This window comes from Carassius auratus, chromosome 15 (assembly GCF_003368295.1).
Source record: "Carassius auratus strain Wakin chromosome 15, ASM336829v1, whole genome shotgun sequence".
In the NCBI taxonomy this organism is placed as follows: Eukaryota; Metazoa; Chordata; class Actinopteri; order Cypriniformes; family Cyprinidae; genus Carassius; species Carassius auratus.
Window position 1 is genome coordinate 14,923,565 of NC_039257.1, and position 19,223 is coordinate 14,942,787.

Consider the following 19,223-nt stretch of genomic DNA (forward strand, 5'->3'; position numbering starts at 1 on the left):
GTATTAGATGTTTTTATGTAAAAATCAGGCTTTCTTACAAATTCTAAGTACACATTTACCTTTTCTACTAATAAAGGACTAATAAACATCATGAAACACAGACGGCAAACTAGAAGGCCACATTATGGCTTAAAGTTCACGGCCTTTCCATAAACAATGCTAATAGACAAGTATATGTAATAGACAGCAATTCCCAAAATACTGTAAGGTATAAACTCGCAGTTTTTAAATTTTCGTTTGCATTTCATCAAAGTGAATCACAGCATAGTCAATATCAGTGGACTCTGTATCAATAAACAATTTATCTCCAAATGTAATTATTGTAAATGTAATTGCCTTTGATTTTTAGACGTGATAGCTACAGTATTCAGTTGCATTACAGTCCTTCCAAACTGTAAGGTGTGACAATGACATAGTATCATTATAGACCAATCTAATGACATTTCACACATCCATTTTTTAGTAATCAAAACTGATATGGAGGCAGCAGGAAGCGAATATGTGATGAATATAGAGGGTTGTGCACAAGCTCCACTGACTGCCTTTAAAGGAGATTTTAACTTTTAACAGTGACTAACAGGAACCCAGCACTGAGGTTGGTATCTGGCTCATAGTCTTCCTGTTTACCTTGATAACTGTCATTCTGTGGTAGAAACGTGTGAGAATACGTGTCTGTGTCTACGACTGACATGTCAGTTTTTCTGAGTGTTTGAGTGTTTTTGCGCACAGTAATACTCATAGCAAGTTACAGTAACTCCTACATCTTAACAGAACAGATGGAAAACCATCCAGCAACCTATTTGAAATAGGAAACTGAGAAACCTCAAGAGAAGTGTCTGCCGTGGACTGAAACTGCTTTTTCATTGTTCAGTGAATGAGTCAAAAATGCAGTTGAAACCTCAGTACCCCGTAACCCAATGAGTCAACAGTTTTAGAGTAGTTTCCAAAGCGGGGACCTCCATTCTCTACAACTCACTTGTCAAACAGGACTGAAAGAGGATGTATGACTAAGAATGATAACTGACAAATTGACAGTTGTAAGCGAATAGAGGTTATACCTTAAGTGACAGGGGCTAAAAAGCTGTTTTGACAGCTTTTACACAATGAGAATGATTTTTTCCCCAGTAGTATTTTAATAGGATCAATATTAGGACCGATCTAGTTTCTCGATCTAGGTTAGTAGTAAAATGTCATCAACATGGAAATGGAAACTTTTGTGGCATATGTTTCTAAATTTGTGGCTCTATCTTTGAATAAAAAAATCACACAAACAACTCATCATCTTATTATCTCATTATCATAAGATCATTACAGATTGTCATACCAAAACATACTGGAAAAAAATGCTATATCATATATATGACCATAATAAATATGTGTAAGATTTCTTTTTGATGTAATGATCTAAAAATGCATAGTGTAGAAAGGCAGTTTGTGGGTTATTCAAAGCTCGACTATTTTGGGGTTTGGGGTGAGGAGTGAGCACTCATATGCACACACTTCTTTGGCAGCTGACTGTGACCTCTTCTGCCCCACAGTCTAACAGATTCAACCACACACACACACCCTAGCACACACATTCAAGTGTTTTTTGCTCCAGTTGCCTTCTTTAATGACTTCAACATGGGCATGCCAATATTTTTTATTTTAGCAATGGTTCTGAATTTTGCTCACAGCAGGGACATGCAAGGTAGGTTCACAGTGTCTCAGGATTTATTCTTTTTTGCTTAATTTGATCAGATGATGCTGTTGTGTTTTCTGGTCCTTTTGAAAAGCTTGCATATTTTCTGATAGGCTAGATACAAAAACAGACAGATATTAGATAGATTAATGTAAATGAATAGTAATTGATTAAAAAAAATGTGAACACACATTGCATTGCATTTCATTTCAGTCTGTGACTTTGCTCACACTGAGAAGATATTTCCAGAGAAAAGGGAGGGAATGAGAATTTCAGGCGGGCTTTACAGTTGTGCAATGTGTGTGTGTGTGTATATACTGTATATATATATATATTAGCCTTTTGTTTGAATCATTGCTATTGGTATTTGGAGCTTTTTTGAGCCTTTTAAGTATGTGATGGTGATAATAATGATAAAAATCTGTTGAATCTGTTGCTCATTGAGAAGATCTGCATGCAATGAATGAAGATTCTTTCACAAATTCTGCTTAAGGCATTTCCACTGTCCTTCGCCAGACAACCACTTAACCTTTCATTCTGAAACCCATAAATGCTGGGGCATGGAAAATCTATTCTGGCTTGTATTCATTTGGTAGTGGTGTAATTAGATTACTAGAAAACAAGAAAATTATTTTCTTTTGTGGTTTAAATTGTTTAGTGCACGCACAGTAGCAATAGAATGCAAGATGCAAAAAATATGCTGGCTTTTTATCTATTTATTATTTTCTTCTTGCTCAAGCCATTATTGTAAAATTTGTAACATCATCAAATCAGGGCAGTAATGACGCATTCAACAGCTGTGATTTTGAACACAGAATTAGAGAGTGGTATGTGTGTGTGGTTTAAAGCAGCATGCAACATGTGTGTAAAAGAGCTGTGTTGGAAAGTCTTGTCACATGACTGAAAAACCAAAAACATCTGCTTCCTTTTGTGCAAAGCAGCTCAGACTCTATGTTGGCTCCATGTGATGGCACTTTTGCTATTAAGGCCAAATTTATATTCTTTAAAACATTGCAAGCAATATTGCCTAAGTAATACATTTTTAAGATAATTTAAATTCTGTCATCATTTATTTACCCTTTTAAATCTCGACTTTCTTTCTTACTTGGAACACAACTGGAGAGATTCTGAATCCTGTGCTGGCATCTCGTTTACATCACAATGAAAGGGAACTGAATGCAAAAAAGTCTGAATTACAGTTGAATTACATGGACAAGATCAGTCAAGACATTCTTCAAAATCTCAAAGTCTTTCAGGTTTGGAACCACAAGAGGGCGAGTAAATAAAATGACAGTTTTTCTATTTAAACTCTCCTTTTAGGGAAAGTGGATTCTTAATTTACCTTGGGTTCCATAATACATGCCCTTCAGGATTCATTTCACAAAACATTAGGGTGTTAAATGGACATGTCAAGAAATGCTTTTGTTGGCTGCCCTGTCACAAATGAAGAAATCTGAGTTTATTAAGAGTGTCAGGTGCCGACACTTCCCCTGACTGTGCTTTATATGTTGTTAGAACGGAACATTATAGATGTAAACAACAAATACAATTAGTTGTTAGCTTAATGATTACTGTAATGAACTATGTAATCAAAACTCTGAGTAATATTTGTCCTTCTCTCTTTATTATAGATCCAGAAACTAAAGACTTGGTTCTTAACCAGAAGGTGACAGGGATTTTGGGGGAGGAGGTCTACTTGCGTTGTCTGTACACTGGACAAAGTAGCATATTGTTCTCCTCCTGGAACCGTATTGATTCTTCAAAAAGGGCAAAGAAAATGGCAGGTTACTTATCTAGTGACAAATCTTTCAAAAGAGAAAACTTTGACATCCCTGCATCAATTACAAACCTTACTGTAAAGGTGAACGTGACCAGCTTTGATCAAGAGGGAGAGTACACTTGTGTATTTGACTCTGAAGAGGATGAAACCAAGGAAACCATGGTTCTTAGTGTTATTGGTGAGTATGCAAAAATGTATTTCTCCCCAGAAACTCATGCATGGGTTTGAAATATGAACAATGAATAAATTATGAAAAATTCATCAATACCTCTGATTTGTCTCTAAGCTCGGCCTGATGTTGACATAACTGTGGAAAAGGAAGTTGTGAATGGGACCCTCTACCATGCTGTCACTTGCTCTGCCTCTGGAGCCAAGCCTGAAGCTGTGATTAGATGGGAGATCTCTGGTGCCCTTCCAAGAGGCGACATCTTCTCTGTGAACACGATTAATCCAGTTCATACCAATGGCACATCCAGTTCAGTCAGTGTACTTCGCTTCCCCCTAATTATGAATAATGAGAGCAATGTTACCTGTGTGGTTGAGCATCCAGCTTTTACAGAACCCAAAAGAGCCAGCATAGAGGTGGACACATTTGGTAAGTTCTGTTCTGTAGCGTTATCGGGAAAAGCCAGGGAGTGCACGACACATAAGCTACTTTTCTGTTCTTTTGCAATAGCTACAATTGTTCAGGATGAAACCTAAAAGAAAGAACTGAGAAATCAAGCTGGTATTGTCCTTTGCACTAGTGCACAAGTGTTTCCTGTGGTACTGTCACATTTGTAGCAGCTGTCTGACCACAAACGTAGCACACTGTGCAGCTTAATTGAAATCCTTAAGTGTTAAATGCTACATCATTTTGCAAGTAGTTAGTGAACGGCTTTTAGCACTCAGAGTACTTCAAATGGCACAACTTTTGCATTTATCTTTTCTTGAATCATGACATCTAAACCAAGCGTCTTTCATTCACTGAGAAATACCTTGCTTGAAGCTATAGTTAGCATTTCCAACAGCTTGGTAAACAGACAGAGCAGCTGTTTAAACTACTCTAGACTCAAATGTATGCTTGTTTAACCTTAAGATTAAACTCACAGATACTCTTCTCAGTTTTCTAAGAAGAGCAGTCTCTTTGTCAGGAACTTCCCTTGTTCTTACTGGCACTTTTCTTCTTTTTAACAGTTTCGCCCGTTATAAGCATGAAGACCGTCCTGGTCCAAGAAGGAGAAGAAGACTTTCAAGAGGTCATCTGTACAGCAACAGGGGGGAGGCCACATCCAAATATCACATGGATGCTGCCCGAATTCAAAAACACGCCACCTTTACAGAGAAATGTCTCCAAACCGGATTCAGTTATCAGTTCATATCAGTTCCCATCAGATCCTTATGAAGGAGAAAATATCTCTTGTGTATTTAGCTATGCGTTTCTCCCATTCATAAACACAAGGACAATCACTTTGCCAATTTACTGTGAGTACCAGCACTCTTTAAACTGAATATATGCACATATATTAAAAGCACTTTCTAAATTGTAAAACCTTTTTCCATCCAGATCTTTCCTCACTTCAGCTGAAGAACCTTGATTATGTTATTAACAGTGAGAACCAGACTTCACTGGCGCTAGTGGAGGGGGACACGGACATTACAATCATGATGGATGTTTTGGGCAATGTACCAAGTTCTAAAGTGAAATGTTCCAGGTAAGATTTTATTATATCATCCCTGAAGGCCTTGAATATGAGCATAAAATGTAAAATTCAAAAGAGCACTGATTCCACACGAAACTGTCGATTTGATTCACAATTAAAAAATGTATATTGTATTCTGATGTGTTGACTACAGAATAAGCACACTGAAACAAGTTGTAAAAAGCTTGCTTTGCACTTTTGTATCACTTGATCAAGGGAAGGCCAACCACTACCTGAGGATGTGGATGTGGTTGGCAATGATCTCTTTGTCAGAGGACCTGTTGAGCTGCACCTAGCTGGACAATATCTCTGCCAGGCCTCTTACCGTAGACATCAAGTTTCCCTGCAGTTTACAATTGAAGTAAATCCAAAAATCCTACTGCTAGGTATTATATTTGCTTTTATGATATCATCACACTGTACTGATATTCTACACTCTACAACCAAAGATAGTCAACTAAGCTTGATTTCATTTCACTTTCAGTGACATTTCCCCCAAATATCAGTGTGAATTTAGAAGAGGATTCAGACTACATTCGCATTGAGTGTTCGGCCTCCAATGCTGTACCTGCAGCAAATGTGTCCTGGGTTCATTCCAAAAATATTTATAGTACAGTTGAGTCTGAAGACCTACACTATAATGGATCTTATTCTGTCAGGAGTGTGTTGACTGTGCCTAGCTGCATGGCTCACAAATATGTAATTGAGTGCATAGTCGACCATCCTGACTTCACGGAAGAAGAGAGGCGGCAGATTACTCTTCCTGTGTGTGGTAAGACACTGTTGGATAGATGGATGGATGGATGGATGGATGGATGGATGGATGGATGGATGGATGGATGCATAGTACAATGATGATGATGATGATAGAGCAATGGATGGATGGAGGTATGGATAGGTTAACGAATGGATGGATGGATGGATGGATGCATAGTACAATGTTGATGATAACAGAAGAATGGATGGATAGATGGATGAATAGTATGATGATGATGACAGAACAATGGATGCATGCATGGATGGATCAATGAATGAAAGCATAGAACAATGGATGATTTCATGGGTAAATAGATGCATGAATCAACAATAGATGAATGGATGGATGGAAGGATAAGTAGGTGGGTGCATGGATGGATGGATAGAACAATGGATGAATGGTTGATGGATAGAAGGATATAGTATATATGGATTAATAGATGGATGCATGGATCCTGTTGTCATATGCAGCTCACAATATATCAAACATTCTGACATGTAGTTTATGTTTTTTGGTTGTAGCACCACCGAATATTACCCTGCAGTCTAGTGTTGAATGGGACAGTGGCATTGCTTACGCATCGCTGGTGTGTTCAGTGCAGAGCCAGACCACAGCAGCGGCCATCACCTGGCCTGTAGAGTGCCACGGCATCAATAATAGCTCTAGAGAACTTGCAATGACTCAACATGAGCTTCGGCAGAGTCATATGGTTGTCGTTCAGAGCGTGGCACGTATTCCTATTCACTCACATGCCGGATGCACTGTGACCTGTGTGGTTAAGCATCGAGGGTTAGAGAAACCAGAGAACAAGAGCATCGTCCTCCCGTCGTTAGGTAAGTTTTACTATTACATTAACCCCAAAAGTAATTTGACGCTTGAGCCAGACTTAGAATTGAATGAATGTGATTGCTTAAGAAAGCTAAATGTCAGTCCATTCATACGTTTTATAAAAGACCTAATCATCACTGTGAAACTGCTATGCTTCTTATCGCTTGAATTTCAAGAAAAAATATAAGTTCATTTTAACCCCAAAATGACCACTACAAAATCGACACATCAAGTAATGAAAATCTCTTTGCTTTTAGGGCCGTCTGTAAGCCGTGCGTTTCTGGGTGAAGAGAGTTACACTCTTATGTGGCAAGCTGTGTGTGAGTACACCGGCGATGGGGTGAAACCCAACATCTCCTGGGTCTTTCCCGATGAAGACACTGTAATGCTGGCGACTAATGAATCCAGATATGATGGTATCAAAGTGGAAGTCAATTTAACTCATGAATTTCAACTCGGTCAGTATGAGGGGAAAGATTTGATATGTCTGATCCAGAACAAGCTCGGCAGGGATGAAAGACGGACACTACATGTTCCAAAATACTGTAAGCTTTTCTCAACCCTAAAATATCGACTGGCATGATTTCTTGTTATTCATTCAGTAAATGTAATCTGCTTTTTCTTCTACTTAGCTATCTCATCTATTGAGGTTTTAAACAAAACCACACTTGAACGTAGAAGTCATGGCCAGAATGAGCATCGCTTAGCACTGCAAGAAAACTTCTCGAATCAGAAGATACTTCTCAGAGCCCACGGCAATGTTCCGTCGTACAAGACAACATGTTACAGGTATGCTGAATCATGCATGCTTAAATATGGCACAACATACTCAAGAATTAAAAGTTACAGAAAAACATCATGACCGTATCAAGGCCAGTTATACAATTCTGCCGCACTCTCAAAACCTAAATGCAGCACACTGAATTTTCTTTCATTTCAGACACTCAAAGGGATAAATAGGGCTAGCTTAAGTTTTTACATGGGTTTTTTTACTGCATTTGTCAGTGAAGTTCTAAAGGATTCTTTTTGCTTGACTATAAATGCAGAAGCATTTCTTATTTTTGTTTAGTTTAACTTGTACTAAGTACTAGATTAACTAAAACGAATATATATATATATATATATATATATATATATATATATATATATATATATATATATATATATATATATATATATTTATATAAAGCATAAAATATATTTATTAACTAATAAAAAAGGCAAAAACACAACAAAACTAACTGAAAACAAAAGAATTAAATTAATAGTTTTTAAAATAGTAAATTAAATTACTAAAACTAATTAATAGTAATACTAAAAAGAAAAATAAAGCTAAATATAAATATTTTAACTGATAAAAATGACAAACCACAATAAAACTAAAACTAAGACAAAAACGTACACACTTTTTTGAGTGTTCTGACTCAGAGCTAGAGAGAATGTGAATTCCAAGAAAGAAAGAAAGAAAGCCAGAAAGAAAGAAAGTCATGAGTAAATTAGGATAGTTTTCGTTTTTGTGTGAACTACCCCTTTAACTTTTTCCAGACATCCATTGTAATGTAGTTTTGTTTGTGCTAATTTCAGACATATTAATCAAAACTCTTCTAAATCTTCCATCTAGCAGTTTCAATGAAAAAAGGAGACTTTTTAAAGCTGTTATTTAAGACACTGCTCTGAATTGTTCTCATCCCAGGGAGGACGGGTCAGCAGCTGACACAGAGGGCATGGCATTAGTTTTTACAGAGCCAGTGTCTGAACTGGATGCAGGACTGTACATATGCCACGTCTCGTACCACCACCACACGGCTAATGTTTGCATCCGAGTGGATGTAACTAGTGATGAGACTCAAGACAGTGAGTTTTCCACATATCAGGCCTGGATTATCACAGTACTGATGTTTAGAAGTGTGGTGAATTGATTTGTAATGAATGTTTTTTTTCCCGCAGTGATATTCATCATTATTTGCTTCTCGTCAGCTGCTGCAATCACCCTCATAATGATTATCATTTTGGTTGTCCTCTGGTGAGTATACCTGCTTTCTAACAAAATCAGGTTAAATTCTGCTCTTTTCTTTTTGCATATCACCATACAGGTGAGATCGGAGGAGGCAAACAGGAAGCAAGGTAGCTTACCTAGACCAGTGACATGCATCATGTTCGTAAACAGGATACATAGTGGCTTGCATAGAACAAGACCACATCAACCACATCTGTGCTTTCACGCGACATAAACAGATTCATGTTCATGTCTCAGCAGCAGAGAATGGTGTCAATTTAAATTGCAAACGTTTATGTGGCTTTGATTTTAAAAAAAAAAAAAAAAAAAAAAAAAAAAAAAAAAAAAAAAACCTTGACATTTAAATCTCCTATTGTTATTTCTTTCTAGTAAAAGTGGGAGAAGTAACACGACACAAAAGGGACAAAAGGTAGACAAAGTGTTGTATAATCATTTCAACATTTAGTCCAATCAATATCAATGGCTCATTTCATTTAATTCTTTTTCAAAAGAAAAACAGGACCGAGCGTGAGTCTCTAGCAGCTCTAATGCAGGACCCTCGCTGCCCGGAGAAGACTGTGATTCCAAGCACGACTGAGCCGAACTATGCTGAGATTATGCACTATTCCATTGTTTTTGATGCTAAAAGCACAGTGTGACACACCTGTTAGGTTTTACGACTGCAATATATCGGTTTTTGCACATACTTGTGGAGTTTGTGGCAGCTTGAGTGCATGCTTTTAAAAAGAATTTCATGCTTAAGAAGTCCGTTCGTTTTTAATCAGACTGTTATGCTGATGGTGTCATTTGTAATGAAAAAAAGAGAATGGATTTTTTTTGTTTTGTCGACCCAGGTCATCCAAGATTAGAGTTTGTTTCTTTAGCAGAACAGATTTGGAGAAATTTAGCATTGCCTTAGTTGCTCAGCAGTGGATCCTGTGCAGTGAATGGGTGGCATCAGAATGAGTCCAAACAGCTGATAAAAACATCATAATAATCCACAAGTAATCCATAAGACTCCAGTCTATCAAGTAAAATATTGGGAATTGTCTGTGAAACCTGTTTGTTTGTAATTAGGTTCCTCAAAAACTTCTCCAAATCCATTTCACTGAAGAAACAACTCATATACATCTCAAATGGCCTAAGAATGAAAGGTTTCTTTTTGTATGAACTATTCATTTAATATGAATATTTCATTAGTGGGCTCAGGGTTTGGGACCCAACTGTATATACACATTGCAGTTGGTATTTTTAATATGTAGTTATTATTTTTCCTCAACTACAAATACAGATTGTAAGGAAAAGATTGAAGTAGGTTAGTGTTACTTTTAGCATTATGATTTACCTTTTTATTGCACATTTTTATTGTTTTACTAGTTTTTAAGACTGTTGCTTTGTTCTGACTTACACAGGGATATACTTTAAAAGTCTGGTTGGTGTCTTCTATCTTGTTTTAGTTCCAGTTGTACTTGTAGCTCACAAACTGACTGAATTTGTACCTCTAGCGCCCTCTGGTGACCCTGCAGTATACAGTGGGAGAATCCACATCCGGGTCCGGTCTGATATTTTCTGATATTAAGATTTAACTCCCTTCACAGGCTTTGTATGAATGACGACTGGTCTTCCTTTGTGTTGCGGTAAGATGTTTAGGCATCTCCAGGGTTAATGATGTCACTGTGACACTTGTAAAAAATACAATAAAATACTTGACAAGTTTATATACTTATCGAGTCTGTTTGTTTATCAGGTAAAAGACGATATATGACAAATAGTTTTCACAAAGGACAAAATTCTTGAATATCATATTATAAAATGCACTTTCTTGTTACACTGATTTACAAAACATACAACGCTAACAAGAGATCTGACCTTGAGTTAAACTGAATTATTGCTCATAAACCTTTCATACACAGTCCATACATAAAGAAGCAAAGAAATGTACTTTATGTACATTTATCGTTTCTTGTACAGACAAGGTTTAAGTTGAAGGCTGACTTTCTTCGCGTTCCCAAGTGCTTTTCCTGTCTTTATGAATTCAAACGAGTAGAAGTGACTGTTTTCTGTGTCCTAGAAGAAAAAAAAGATCAACATAAATAGTCTGTAAACAGCTCTTTTCTGTAAGGGTCAATATTACTGTAGGTTGCCTTCTGGTGGCCTGTACATAAATCACTCATTTGCCATGATAACATAAAAATGACTTATATAGGGTAAATTGTTATATTCATAACAAAAGCATTACTTGGCCCTTTAGATACATTTTTCTAGATTTGTTTTAGTTTTGTGTAAAAGGATGCATGTTATTTTGCTATGTCCCATACACTGCTCATTAAATTTGAATGATAGTGCAATACTGTCAAATCCTAACATAACAATAATAATAAAAAAATAATATTTTGTAAAATAAGAGATTATTCAATTTGAGTGTATTGATCAATTGGTAATTAAAAAATGATTTTTATTTAATAAGAAGAAAAAAAAAGAAAAGAAAAAAAGAATTTCTCCATGGCCCTAGAATGGTTGTCCACCCTGTCATATTGGGGAATCCGCCCCTTTAAGAAAAGGACAATCACTTTAGTGACATCAGGACAACAGATTCAGTGCCGAGGATTTCAACGGCTGAGGTGAGTAAGCTGGTGACTTTTCAAATGACAAATTTACTTTGTCTGAGTTTCCTTACTTGCTTTGCCAAAGCTTAACATGTCCCTCCTTTTGGCATAAAGCATGCCAGAAGTGATTAGAATAGAGCATTTTCAAAATATGTTAAGTTTAAATATGCCAAATTCTCTTCAACAACCAGACTAAATTTATAGTTAGTCACAGTTTGTTGTAAGCTAATATGCTAATTGAAACTAAAAATGTCTACCCTGTGGACCACTTAGACTTGATACACATACTCATGACAGGGTGGACATAGCATTCATTTGTAGTTAATATTGCTAAAATGAACACATATCAATGTGACTGAGACTGTCCTTTTATTATTTATTATTATTACTTTTTTTTTTCAAAGTTAAATAAATGTTTCATTGTCATATTTTGTGTATTCTGCATTTTGTGTCCACCCTGTCATCTTGATATTTTACAATAATATATCAAATAATAATTCAATCATATACATATCATCCAGTGTGTTCAATAGCTAGGTGTGGGGGCATTACCACCATGCAAAAAAAAAACTGCATCCAAATATCAGTTTTCTCCAAATAAGACAAAATACATGTGTGAATTGTATGAGTCTCTTTAAAATCACATGGTTTACATAATTTTTTTAAATGTATTTATAATTTAAAAGCAAACAAAAACCCTATTTAAGAAAGGGACATCATACCTTTCAGAAATATAATTTGCATCTTAATTTTGCAATGAAATCATATTTAACAGTAATACACATGTCCATGACAGGGTGGACATAACTTAAGGGTTATGCTTTGAATAATGGCCCATAATTATCTAAAAAAGTGTGGGAGCTCAGCTAATATGTCAATTATTTAAGTTATTTGAGTTATGAGTCATCTACAAAATAAAGTAAGATCACCAACTTCAAAATATCTTTTTTCCAATGACTATTTGCCTCATTCTTTGCTCTGCACCTGGGTTATTTTAGTATTATTTATGTACAGTGTATTTATTCATATTTTTAATAAGCTTATATTTTGAGTTTTCAAAAGTAATGTCAAGAACTGCATATCCTGAGATTTAAAAAAAGGGAATGCATGATTAGTCTGACATTTTGAAGCTGCTTGCATCCAAAGGAAGTACAGGAGATGAACATCCTGGTGTACAAAAAAATAAAAGCAGATCCTGGAATAAGTAATATGGCCTGGTGAATCATATTTTACGCTGTTTTCTCTATGCTACAGGGTGCCTTCAGTAGTGTGCTGGACAGTGTAATGGGGTCTGTCTCATGACAGTTATTAAACAAAAGATTTATTTATACATTATATATATTTCACAGGACCAAGTGAATTTTATGCTGGAAACATGTTTTTTAAAGCTCACCAAGTCTGTATTTGATGAAAAATAGAGCAAAATATTATGATATTTTATTTAAATAAATGGTTTCTATTATTATTAATTTTATTAGAGATGGGAAAGCTGGATTTTCAGCACCATAACTCCAGTCTTCAGTGTTGCGTGATCCTTTAGAAACCATTCTAATATGCTAATATGCTAAAACATTTATTATCAATGCTTTGTTTTGTTTTTTTGAAGAAACGGTGATATATATCTAAACATTTCAATGGTAGTGTATGTTCACAGGAATGAATTGCACTTTACCTTATGGACTAACTTGAAGCCCAGACTTGACAATGCACTAACGAACGAACGCTCGTTTTCAAATCTGCTGGCCACTTCAGCAATTTTAAGAACACCCCTGCAAAAAACATAATAATAAATGAATTGAAAGATAATATATTGGCTAATCACTAGACTTGGATTTTCTAATAAACTTTTAAAATAATGGCGATTGTTCAAAAAACAAAAAGGCGCCGGCAGTTACCCCATCACCAGGACTCTGTTTGCTTCTGCCAAAAAGTCTCCCAGATTTGTCCCCATCAGAGAAAGACAGAAAACAGCAATATCTACAGTACAATCACGAAGCGGCACCTGGGGAAAAGTCATAAACAGTGCTGCCTTTAGTCTTTCAGCTGCATTACAAATTATTACTTTATTACTACAATAACTTACTTTTGCCATGTCACATTTAGTGGCAAGATCACAAACCGGAGCCAGATCAAAAGAATGTACTTTATTCTTTACACTCCGAGCAATTTTACAGTCTCCACAGCCGAAGTCAGCAACAACTAAAGAAGCTGGTCTTGGGAAAAAAAAGAAAGAAATCGAAAATCATTAACTTTCAGTGCCTTCCAAAAATGCTGTATTTCTGTAGTTCATTCATGGAAGATGATTCTGTCCACGACCACTGTGATTTAATAAAGGCAAGCCAGTTAATTTGTTAATTGTTTTAAATGTCTTTAAAAAATAATTATAATAACAAATCAAACTGTAGTTCAGGAAACTACAGCCATGTCAAAACTGGATGGAAAATTATTATTATTATATAATTAATTATTATTATTACTGTTGCTGTTGTTATGCCAAATAAATTCATCAGGTCTTTTTAAAATAAATAAAGATTATTAAAAAAAAGTAAATAAAAGAGCATGTTGAAATAATATTTTTAAATAAATAAAGTTAAAAGCAATATGCAATAAACCCGTCACATATACATACATATATACACACATATATATATATATATATATATATATATATATATATATATATATATATATATATATATATATATATGCCTAAATGTAACATGTGCTTGCATGCCACGCCCACAAAAAAATATATAAAGTAAATAACACACACATATATATATATATATATACACACACACACACACACAAACAAAACAACAACACAACAAAACACTACATAAAGGAATAAGCAGAAAGAAGGTCATCTCACTTTTTACTAATATAGGAAATGATTGAATCCACAGGGTTTTTAGGCCAGTACTGAACTTGTGTCGTGTAGCCCTTGTGGTAAATTGCTATGGCCTCTGGGTCCTGCTCAAACATGCGTTTGGCCTCACCGCTGGTCGACGTGTAAAGCAGCTCATTGATGTAGCGGAATCTAGCGGCTTCTAACTGCTTCTCCATCTTCGTCCTTAAAGCAGTCGAGGGGTCAGGAGCCGCATGCTCTTCATCGCCCTTCAAACTTACTGTTGTCTCTTTGGGTTCTTCCAGTTCCTCTGAGGCTTTATTACTGGCATCAGGAAACTGCGACTTTAAAATGCGACGCAATTTCTCTGCATGCCATTTACTCATTTTTGAAGTTTTCCCTTTCTCTTCCACTTTATGTGAGACTGTATCGTTACTTCGGGAGTCATCTACTATTCTAGTTTCTGTGTTGGGCAATTCATCTGTTTTAGAGTCTTGGCTGTTTTGAGCATTGTCCGTGATGGAAGAAATACCATTCGTTTTATGAGCTTTCTCCGTTTTTTTGGATGCCTTGTCATGTTTCTTCACTTTCTTGGATTCTTTGACATCCTTAGTTGGAAGCAATGGTTCCTCATTTGCAATGGCATGATCAACACCTGTCGTCTTTGGAAGATATTTGTTCTTGGACCTTCGTTTGTTTTTCATCTTGTTCTTCCACTGCTTTCTGCTCAGCTTGTTTTCTGCTTGACTTTCAGTTTTCTCCAACTGAGGCCCGACTCCTTTGTCGGTCTTATCATTTCTGGACTCTTGTGACACCTTAGATTCTGCAAACACAAACTGGTGTGAAAAAGTCAAAAATGTTTAAGAGTGTAGACATAAAATGACTAGAACATGTTCTCACTTGTTTCTTTAACGGTCTTCTTCACTGGCTTCTTCTTCTTATTCACAGGTGGTTCAGATGAATCCCCTTTATCCTGCTGCTTCGCTTCATTTTCAGCATTAGATGTTCTTTTACGCTTTTTACACCTTTTCCTTTTTGCTGTCTTGACTGTAACGTTAGTGGAGGCGTCCTTCTCCTCTTCACTATCCTCAGAAACATCCCCAGCTCCCCAGTCTGGAACTGAACCCAATGTTTGCAGGGTTCTCAAAAGACTTTGTTTACGCACAACCTTGTCCTGTCGGGATAAAAAAACACTAGATTAAAAATGTAATTAATGTGACAGACCTACACTTAAAAAAGAAGGGGGGGGGGGGGAAATCATAATACCTTGCCAGAGGCAGGAGGCATCTTAACAGAGTGAGATGATCCATCTGGTAATGGAGAATCAGTCCATTCCTCTTCATCAAACATGTTTGTAAACTCTGTTAATTTTGGATGACACTGTAAAACCGTCACAATGAGTTATACGAAAAGAATTTGCATGCTAACTATAATGTGCTCCCATTTCTTGTCAGATAAGAAAATTGATCACATTGCTGGCAGAAATTATTGTTTGAGACCCGCACAAACTTATGACAGTATCCTACAACGCTTTTAAAATTAATGTACATTGTAATTTTAATGTACTTTACAGCGTACTTACAACCGTTTCGCTCTTCTACACGTGGAAAGAAAGGACCGTCACGTGGTTTTGTGTACATCCGGGTTAGCGTGACAACTTCCTTTACAAACTACTCGGATTCTTCGAATGCGCTTAAACTTTATTCAAATGATTATTTGAATAAAGCTTATTTATTAAGCTCAATTATGTATTATATTGTGAGATATATATATATATATATATATATATATATATATATATATATATATATATATATATATATATATATATATATATATATATATATATATATATATATATATATAATTAATATTAAAATATTTTTTTTGAATGTAGTGCTTTTTGCAGGCCAATTTGCTGCCCTAGGCAAGATTTACCTGGTGTCCCCTCACATTCCACCAATAATCATTGCATTCAAACATTTACACATAAACTGCATAGCTAGATATTTCAAAAGAAATGGAGGAGAATGTGTGACTATTGGGGGTTACATTTTCTTATTAAAAAGCTGATGATGATAAAAATCAGTAACACAATAAGTTATCATTTGTTTACATTAGTGAATGTATTAACTAACTTGAACTAACAATGAACAATACATTTGTAGTAGTATTTAAGATTTCTGATAATGTTAGTTATGGAAAATTAACCTTATTTTAAATTATTTCAAGTGAGACTATAAAAATATAGGTGCTGCTAATTCACATTATAAATTAAACAAAATAGCAAGAATGATTACATCTGGTATTCCTGCACAAAACTAAGAGCTTCTGTACTTTTCTAACATACAGTAACGTAACTGTTTAATCTTTAAAATAAATGTGACGTGTTTAATTTTTTAGTAGGCTGCAATGTTCTACAAAACAAATTAAACTGAGAAACCTACATACTTAAGTGAGTTTTACATACAAACATTACTAAATTAGCCAATTCAGATTAAAAATTCCAAAACCTACTACACAACTACTGTAAGGTATTATCATGAAACATGAAAAATATCTTAATGGACTGAAGCGATTTAGATTATACACATATTTTTGTTCATATGAATATCAAATGTGATACATCATGGCAGGCTTTTAATTATGATTTGTACATCTCTTAAAACATTAGGCATATTGCATTGCATTGATATGTTAGATTCAAATAATAAACTTAAGAAATTAAGCAGATTGTGTCGCCTCCATAGACAGTAAAAGCCTCGGCTCAGAAAAAGTTTAGGTCCATTACAAAGTTCGCAGTGTCACAAATGTTCCTCTAGATGGCGAGATTTGTTTTCATTTTCCCCTTGCCGTTGACTCCGTCGTGGAGCGTTTGCCCAAAGACTTTGCAATGATGCTCTGTTACTTTTCTCAGCGCTGATAAAGGATGAGCCAATCGGCTCTCTGTCTTCTAGCGCCCTCTGTAGGAAAACGACATTTTTGTCTCATAACAACTAACTAGCTAGCAGCGTTTGCTACATACCTTCCATATATATATATATATATATATATATATATATATATATATATATATATATATATATATATATATATATATATATATACTATATATATGTGTATATATCTATGCATAGCTTCTAACAGAAGTGGTCGAGTTTCATCTTAATCGTATCAAAACAATGGCGTCGCAGCAGATGGTCGGTAACAGTGCTCAGATGGGCGTTCAGCAAGCGGCTGTTTTACAGTCTCAACAGCAGCAGCAGCTCAGTCAACAACAGGATTTCGATCCCGTTCACAGATTCAAAATGCTGATTCCTCTGCTCAAAGATAGTTTACAGGTTTGTTTTGGTGCCTGTCATTGTACATGGGAGCTGAAAGCAAGGGTATGAAATAGAATACCAACATTCATTTAAAAATTCCAACATTCATTTAAAAATTGTATGTTTTCAGAACGTAATGACCGTTGCTTCACTTAATTTTGGACACAATGCAGTTATTGACAACGGCTTAAACACAACCGAGTAAGATTCCCTTATTATTATGTAAATAACATGTTACATGAATATGTAATAAGCACATACCTATATGTTTGTATTCTGTATGTATGTACATGTCTGTCCGTTTTGTCTATTATTGTACATGAATGTATGGAAATATATGGAAGCCTGTTTTTGCCACAGAAAAAAAATCAGACTTTTTAATCACACAATTATGACTCTTAAATAAATAAAATGGAAGAATCCTTTTTTTTTCACAATTCGGACATTATATCTCACTTTTTTCTCAAAATTCTACATTTAAATCTCATTTTCTAAATCACAATTAAATTTTTATTTCCTCCAATGAATGAAAAATAACAATAGAATTATGACTTTTCCCCCTCAAAATTCATACTTTTTTTTCTCAGTATTCTCGCTGTAAACTCAGAATAGTTTGAATCGTGAGAACATTTTTTCTTAATTTTAGTACTGTGACAGAAATAAGCTTCAGTAGAAAGATTTTTTTTATTCTTAAACCATGAATTAATATTTATTTATATGTATATATATCTCACCTCTCAAAATATAGGAAGGGTAATGATGCAGCAGTTCAGCGATTTGACAAAAGTTTAGAGGAGTTTTATGCTCTCTGTGATCAACTGGAGCTCTGCCTGGTAAGAACCTGCCGTGATTCTGGTAAAAAAAAAAATGTCATTCAGAGATCTTGTTTTATTTCGATTAACATTTTATTATTTCAGCGGCTGGCCCACGAGTGCCTATCGCAGAGCATCGACAGCACAAAGCACTCTCCAAATCTCGTACCTACAGCCACCAAACCGGACACAGTGCAGACAGAGTCTCTGTCTTACTCTCAGTATCTCAGTATGATCAAATCACAGATCTCATGTGCTAAAGACATTCATAATGCTCTCTTAGAGTGTTCAAAGAAGATCGCTGGGAAGGGTCAAGGAGCTTGTAATTAGGCTGGATTGGATTTAGTTTGCTTTTTTATTTGTATTTTACATAGCTTTGATGCTGATTTAGGAATATATATATATTTTTTGTATTGTCATTTCATTTGGTCTGTTTACTATTGTGACAAATGTACTTGTACAATTACAGTTATATATTCTTGAAAAGGAATTTGTTTGTGTGTGTTGTAATATACGTTTTTGGTCAACAAGCTACTTATGGGTCCTGTCTACTCAATTGCTATATATATATATATATATATATATATATATATATATATATATATATATATATATATATATATATATATATATATATAATATATATAAAATGTTATATTATGTATATTTATATAGAATTTATTCACAGGTTTTATTAGCTTTAACTACATTTTTATTTTATGTCATTTATTTGCCAAGGAATTATATTTAAATTTAGCATTTTTAATCCAATAAATATTATTAATTTCCACTTTATTTGAATTTAAGAAAATTATTGTGAATGATTTACGTTACAGCGTTAACCACACTTTTTTTCTTTTTCTTTTTCTCTCTTTTTTTTTTTTGTGGGTTAGCACTTGTTGTGGGTTAA

At 35.0% G+C, this 19,223-nt stretch overlaps 3 protein-coding genes and 1 long non-coding RNA gene across 7 annotated transcripts in view; 2 read left to right on the forward strand and 2 right to left on the reverse strand.

Annotated features, from left to right (window-relative positions):
- Positions 1-4,084, reverse strand: part of LOC113115227 (uncharacterized) — a 16,301-nt gene extending 12,217 nt beyond the window's left edge. The window contains exons 1-2 of the long non-coding RNA XR_003293843.1: positions 3,992-4,084; positions 3,730-3,894 (exon numbers count right to left, since the gene is read on the reverse strand). This is a non-coding gene — a long non-coding RNA (uncharacterized LOC113115227). The remainder of the gene's footprint in view (positions 1-3,729; positions 3,895-3,991) is intronic.
- LOC113115225 (uncharacterized) lies at positions 1,506-10,442 on the forward strand. 2 transcript variants are annotated; one of them, XR_003293842.1, is made up of 14 exons: positions 1,506-1,690; positions 3,313-3,639; positions 3,748-4,056; positions 4,638-4,925; positions 5,008-5,155; positions 5,360-5,529; positions 5,628-5,915; positions 6,422-6,733; positions 6,986-7,273; positions 7,361-7,517; positions 8,422-8,582; positions 8,676-8,852; positions 9,115-9,154; positions 9,237-9,306. XR_003293842.1 is itself a non-coding variant. In XM_026282654.1 (14 exons), exons 1-14 carry the CDS (start codon positions 1,624-1,626, stop codon positions 9,381-9,383), a joined length of 2,778 nt encoding a protein of 925 aa, XP_026138439.1. In that variant the 5' UTR covers positions 1,506-1,623; the 3' UTR covers positions 9,384-10,442. The 2 variants fall into 2 exon arrangements, 1 of the variants encoding a protein (XP_026138439.1); XM_026282654.1 differs by having other exon boundaries at positions 8,676-8,751; positions 9,237-10,442.
- On the reverse strand, positions 10,443-15,844 carry rrp8 (ribosomal RNA processing 8). Of its 3 annotated transcripts, none has more exons than XM_026282655.1 (8): positions 15,761-15,844; positions 15,445-15,558; positions 15,079-15,352; positions 14,203-15,001; positions 13,414-13,543; positions 13,226-13,332; positions 13,003-13,099; positions 10,443-10,791 (listed from the first exon to the last, which is right to left on the reverse strand). In XM_026282655.1, exons 2-8 carry the CDS (start codon positions 15,526-15,528, stop codon positions 10,678-10,680), a joined length of 1,605 nt encoding a protein of 534 aa, XP_026138440.1. In that variant the 5' UTR covers positions 15,529-15,558; positions 15,761-15,844; the 3' UTR covers positions 10,443-10,677. The 3 variants fall into 3 exon arrangements, with proteins under 3 accessions (XP_026138440.1, XP_026138442.1, XP_026138441.1); XM_026282657.1 differs by having other exon boundaries at positions 15,445-15,539; positions 15,761-15,819; XM_026282656.1 differs by lacking the exon at positions 15,761-15,844 and having other exon boundaries at positions 15,445-15,737.
- A 1,433-nt stretch (positions 15,845-17,277) lies between these two features.
- On the forward strand, positions 17,278-18,847 carry med29 (mediator complex subunit 29). Its single transcript, XM_026283133.1, has 4 exons — positions 17,278-17,519; positions 17,632-17,702; positions 18,250-18,334; positions 18,419-18,847. Exons 1-4 carry the CDS (start codon positions 17,361-17,363, stop codon positions 18,641-18,643), a joined length of 540 nt encoding a protein of 179 aa, XP_026138918.1. The 5' UTR covers positions 17,278-17,360; the 3' UTR covers positions 18,644-18,847.
- Positions 18,848-19,223: the final 376 nt, after the last annotated feature.

Coding starts and splice junctions, on each gene's coding strand:
- med29 (XM_026283133.1), top strand. CDS start 17,361: ATGGCGTCGCAGCAGATGGTCGGTAACAGTGCTCAGATGGGCGTTCAG. Junction 17,703..18,249: donor AACGGCTTAAACACAACCGA/GTAAGATTCCCT, acceptor CTCAAAATATAG/GAAGGGTAATGATGCAGCAG. Junction 18,335..18,418: donor ATCAACTGGAGCTCTGCCTG/GTAAGAACCTGC, acceptor TTATTATTTCAG/CGGCTGGCCCACGAGTGCCT.
- rrp8 (XM_026282655.1), bottom strand. CDS start 15,528: ATGTTTGATGAAGAGGAATGGACTGATTCTCCATTACCAGATGGATCA. Junction 13,333..13,413: donor CTAAATGTGACATGGCAAAA/GTAAGTTATTGT, acceptor ACTTTTCCCCAG/GTGCCGCTTCGTGATTGTAC. Junction 10,792..13,002: donor GCTTCAAGTTAGTCCATAAG/GTAAAGTGCAAT, acceptor TTTTTCTTCTAG/GACACAGAAAACAGTCACTT.
- LOC113115225 (XM_026282654.1), top strand. CDS start 1,624: ATGGGCATGCCAATATTTTTTATTTTAGCAATGGTTCTGAATTTTGCT. Junction 5,156..5,359: donor TCTAAAGTGAAATGTTCCAG/GTAAGATTTTAT, acceptor CACTTGATCAAG/GGAAGGCCAACCACTACCTG. Junction 7,274..7,360: donor ACTACATGTTCCAAAATACT/GTAAGCTTTTCT, acceptor TCTTCTACTTAG/CTATCTCATCTATTGAGGTT.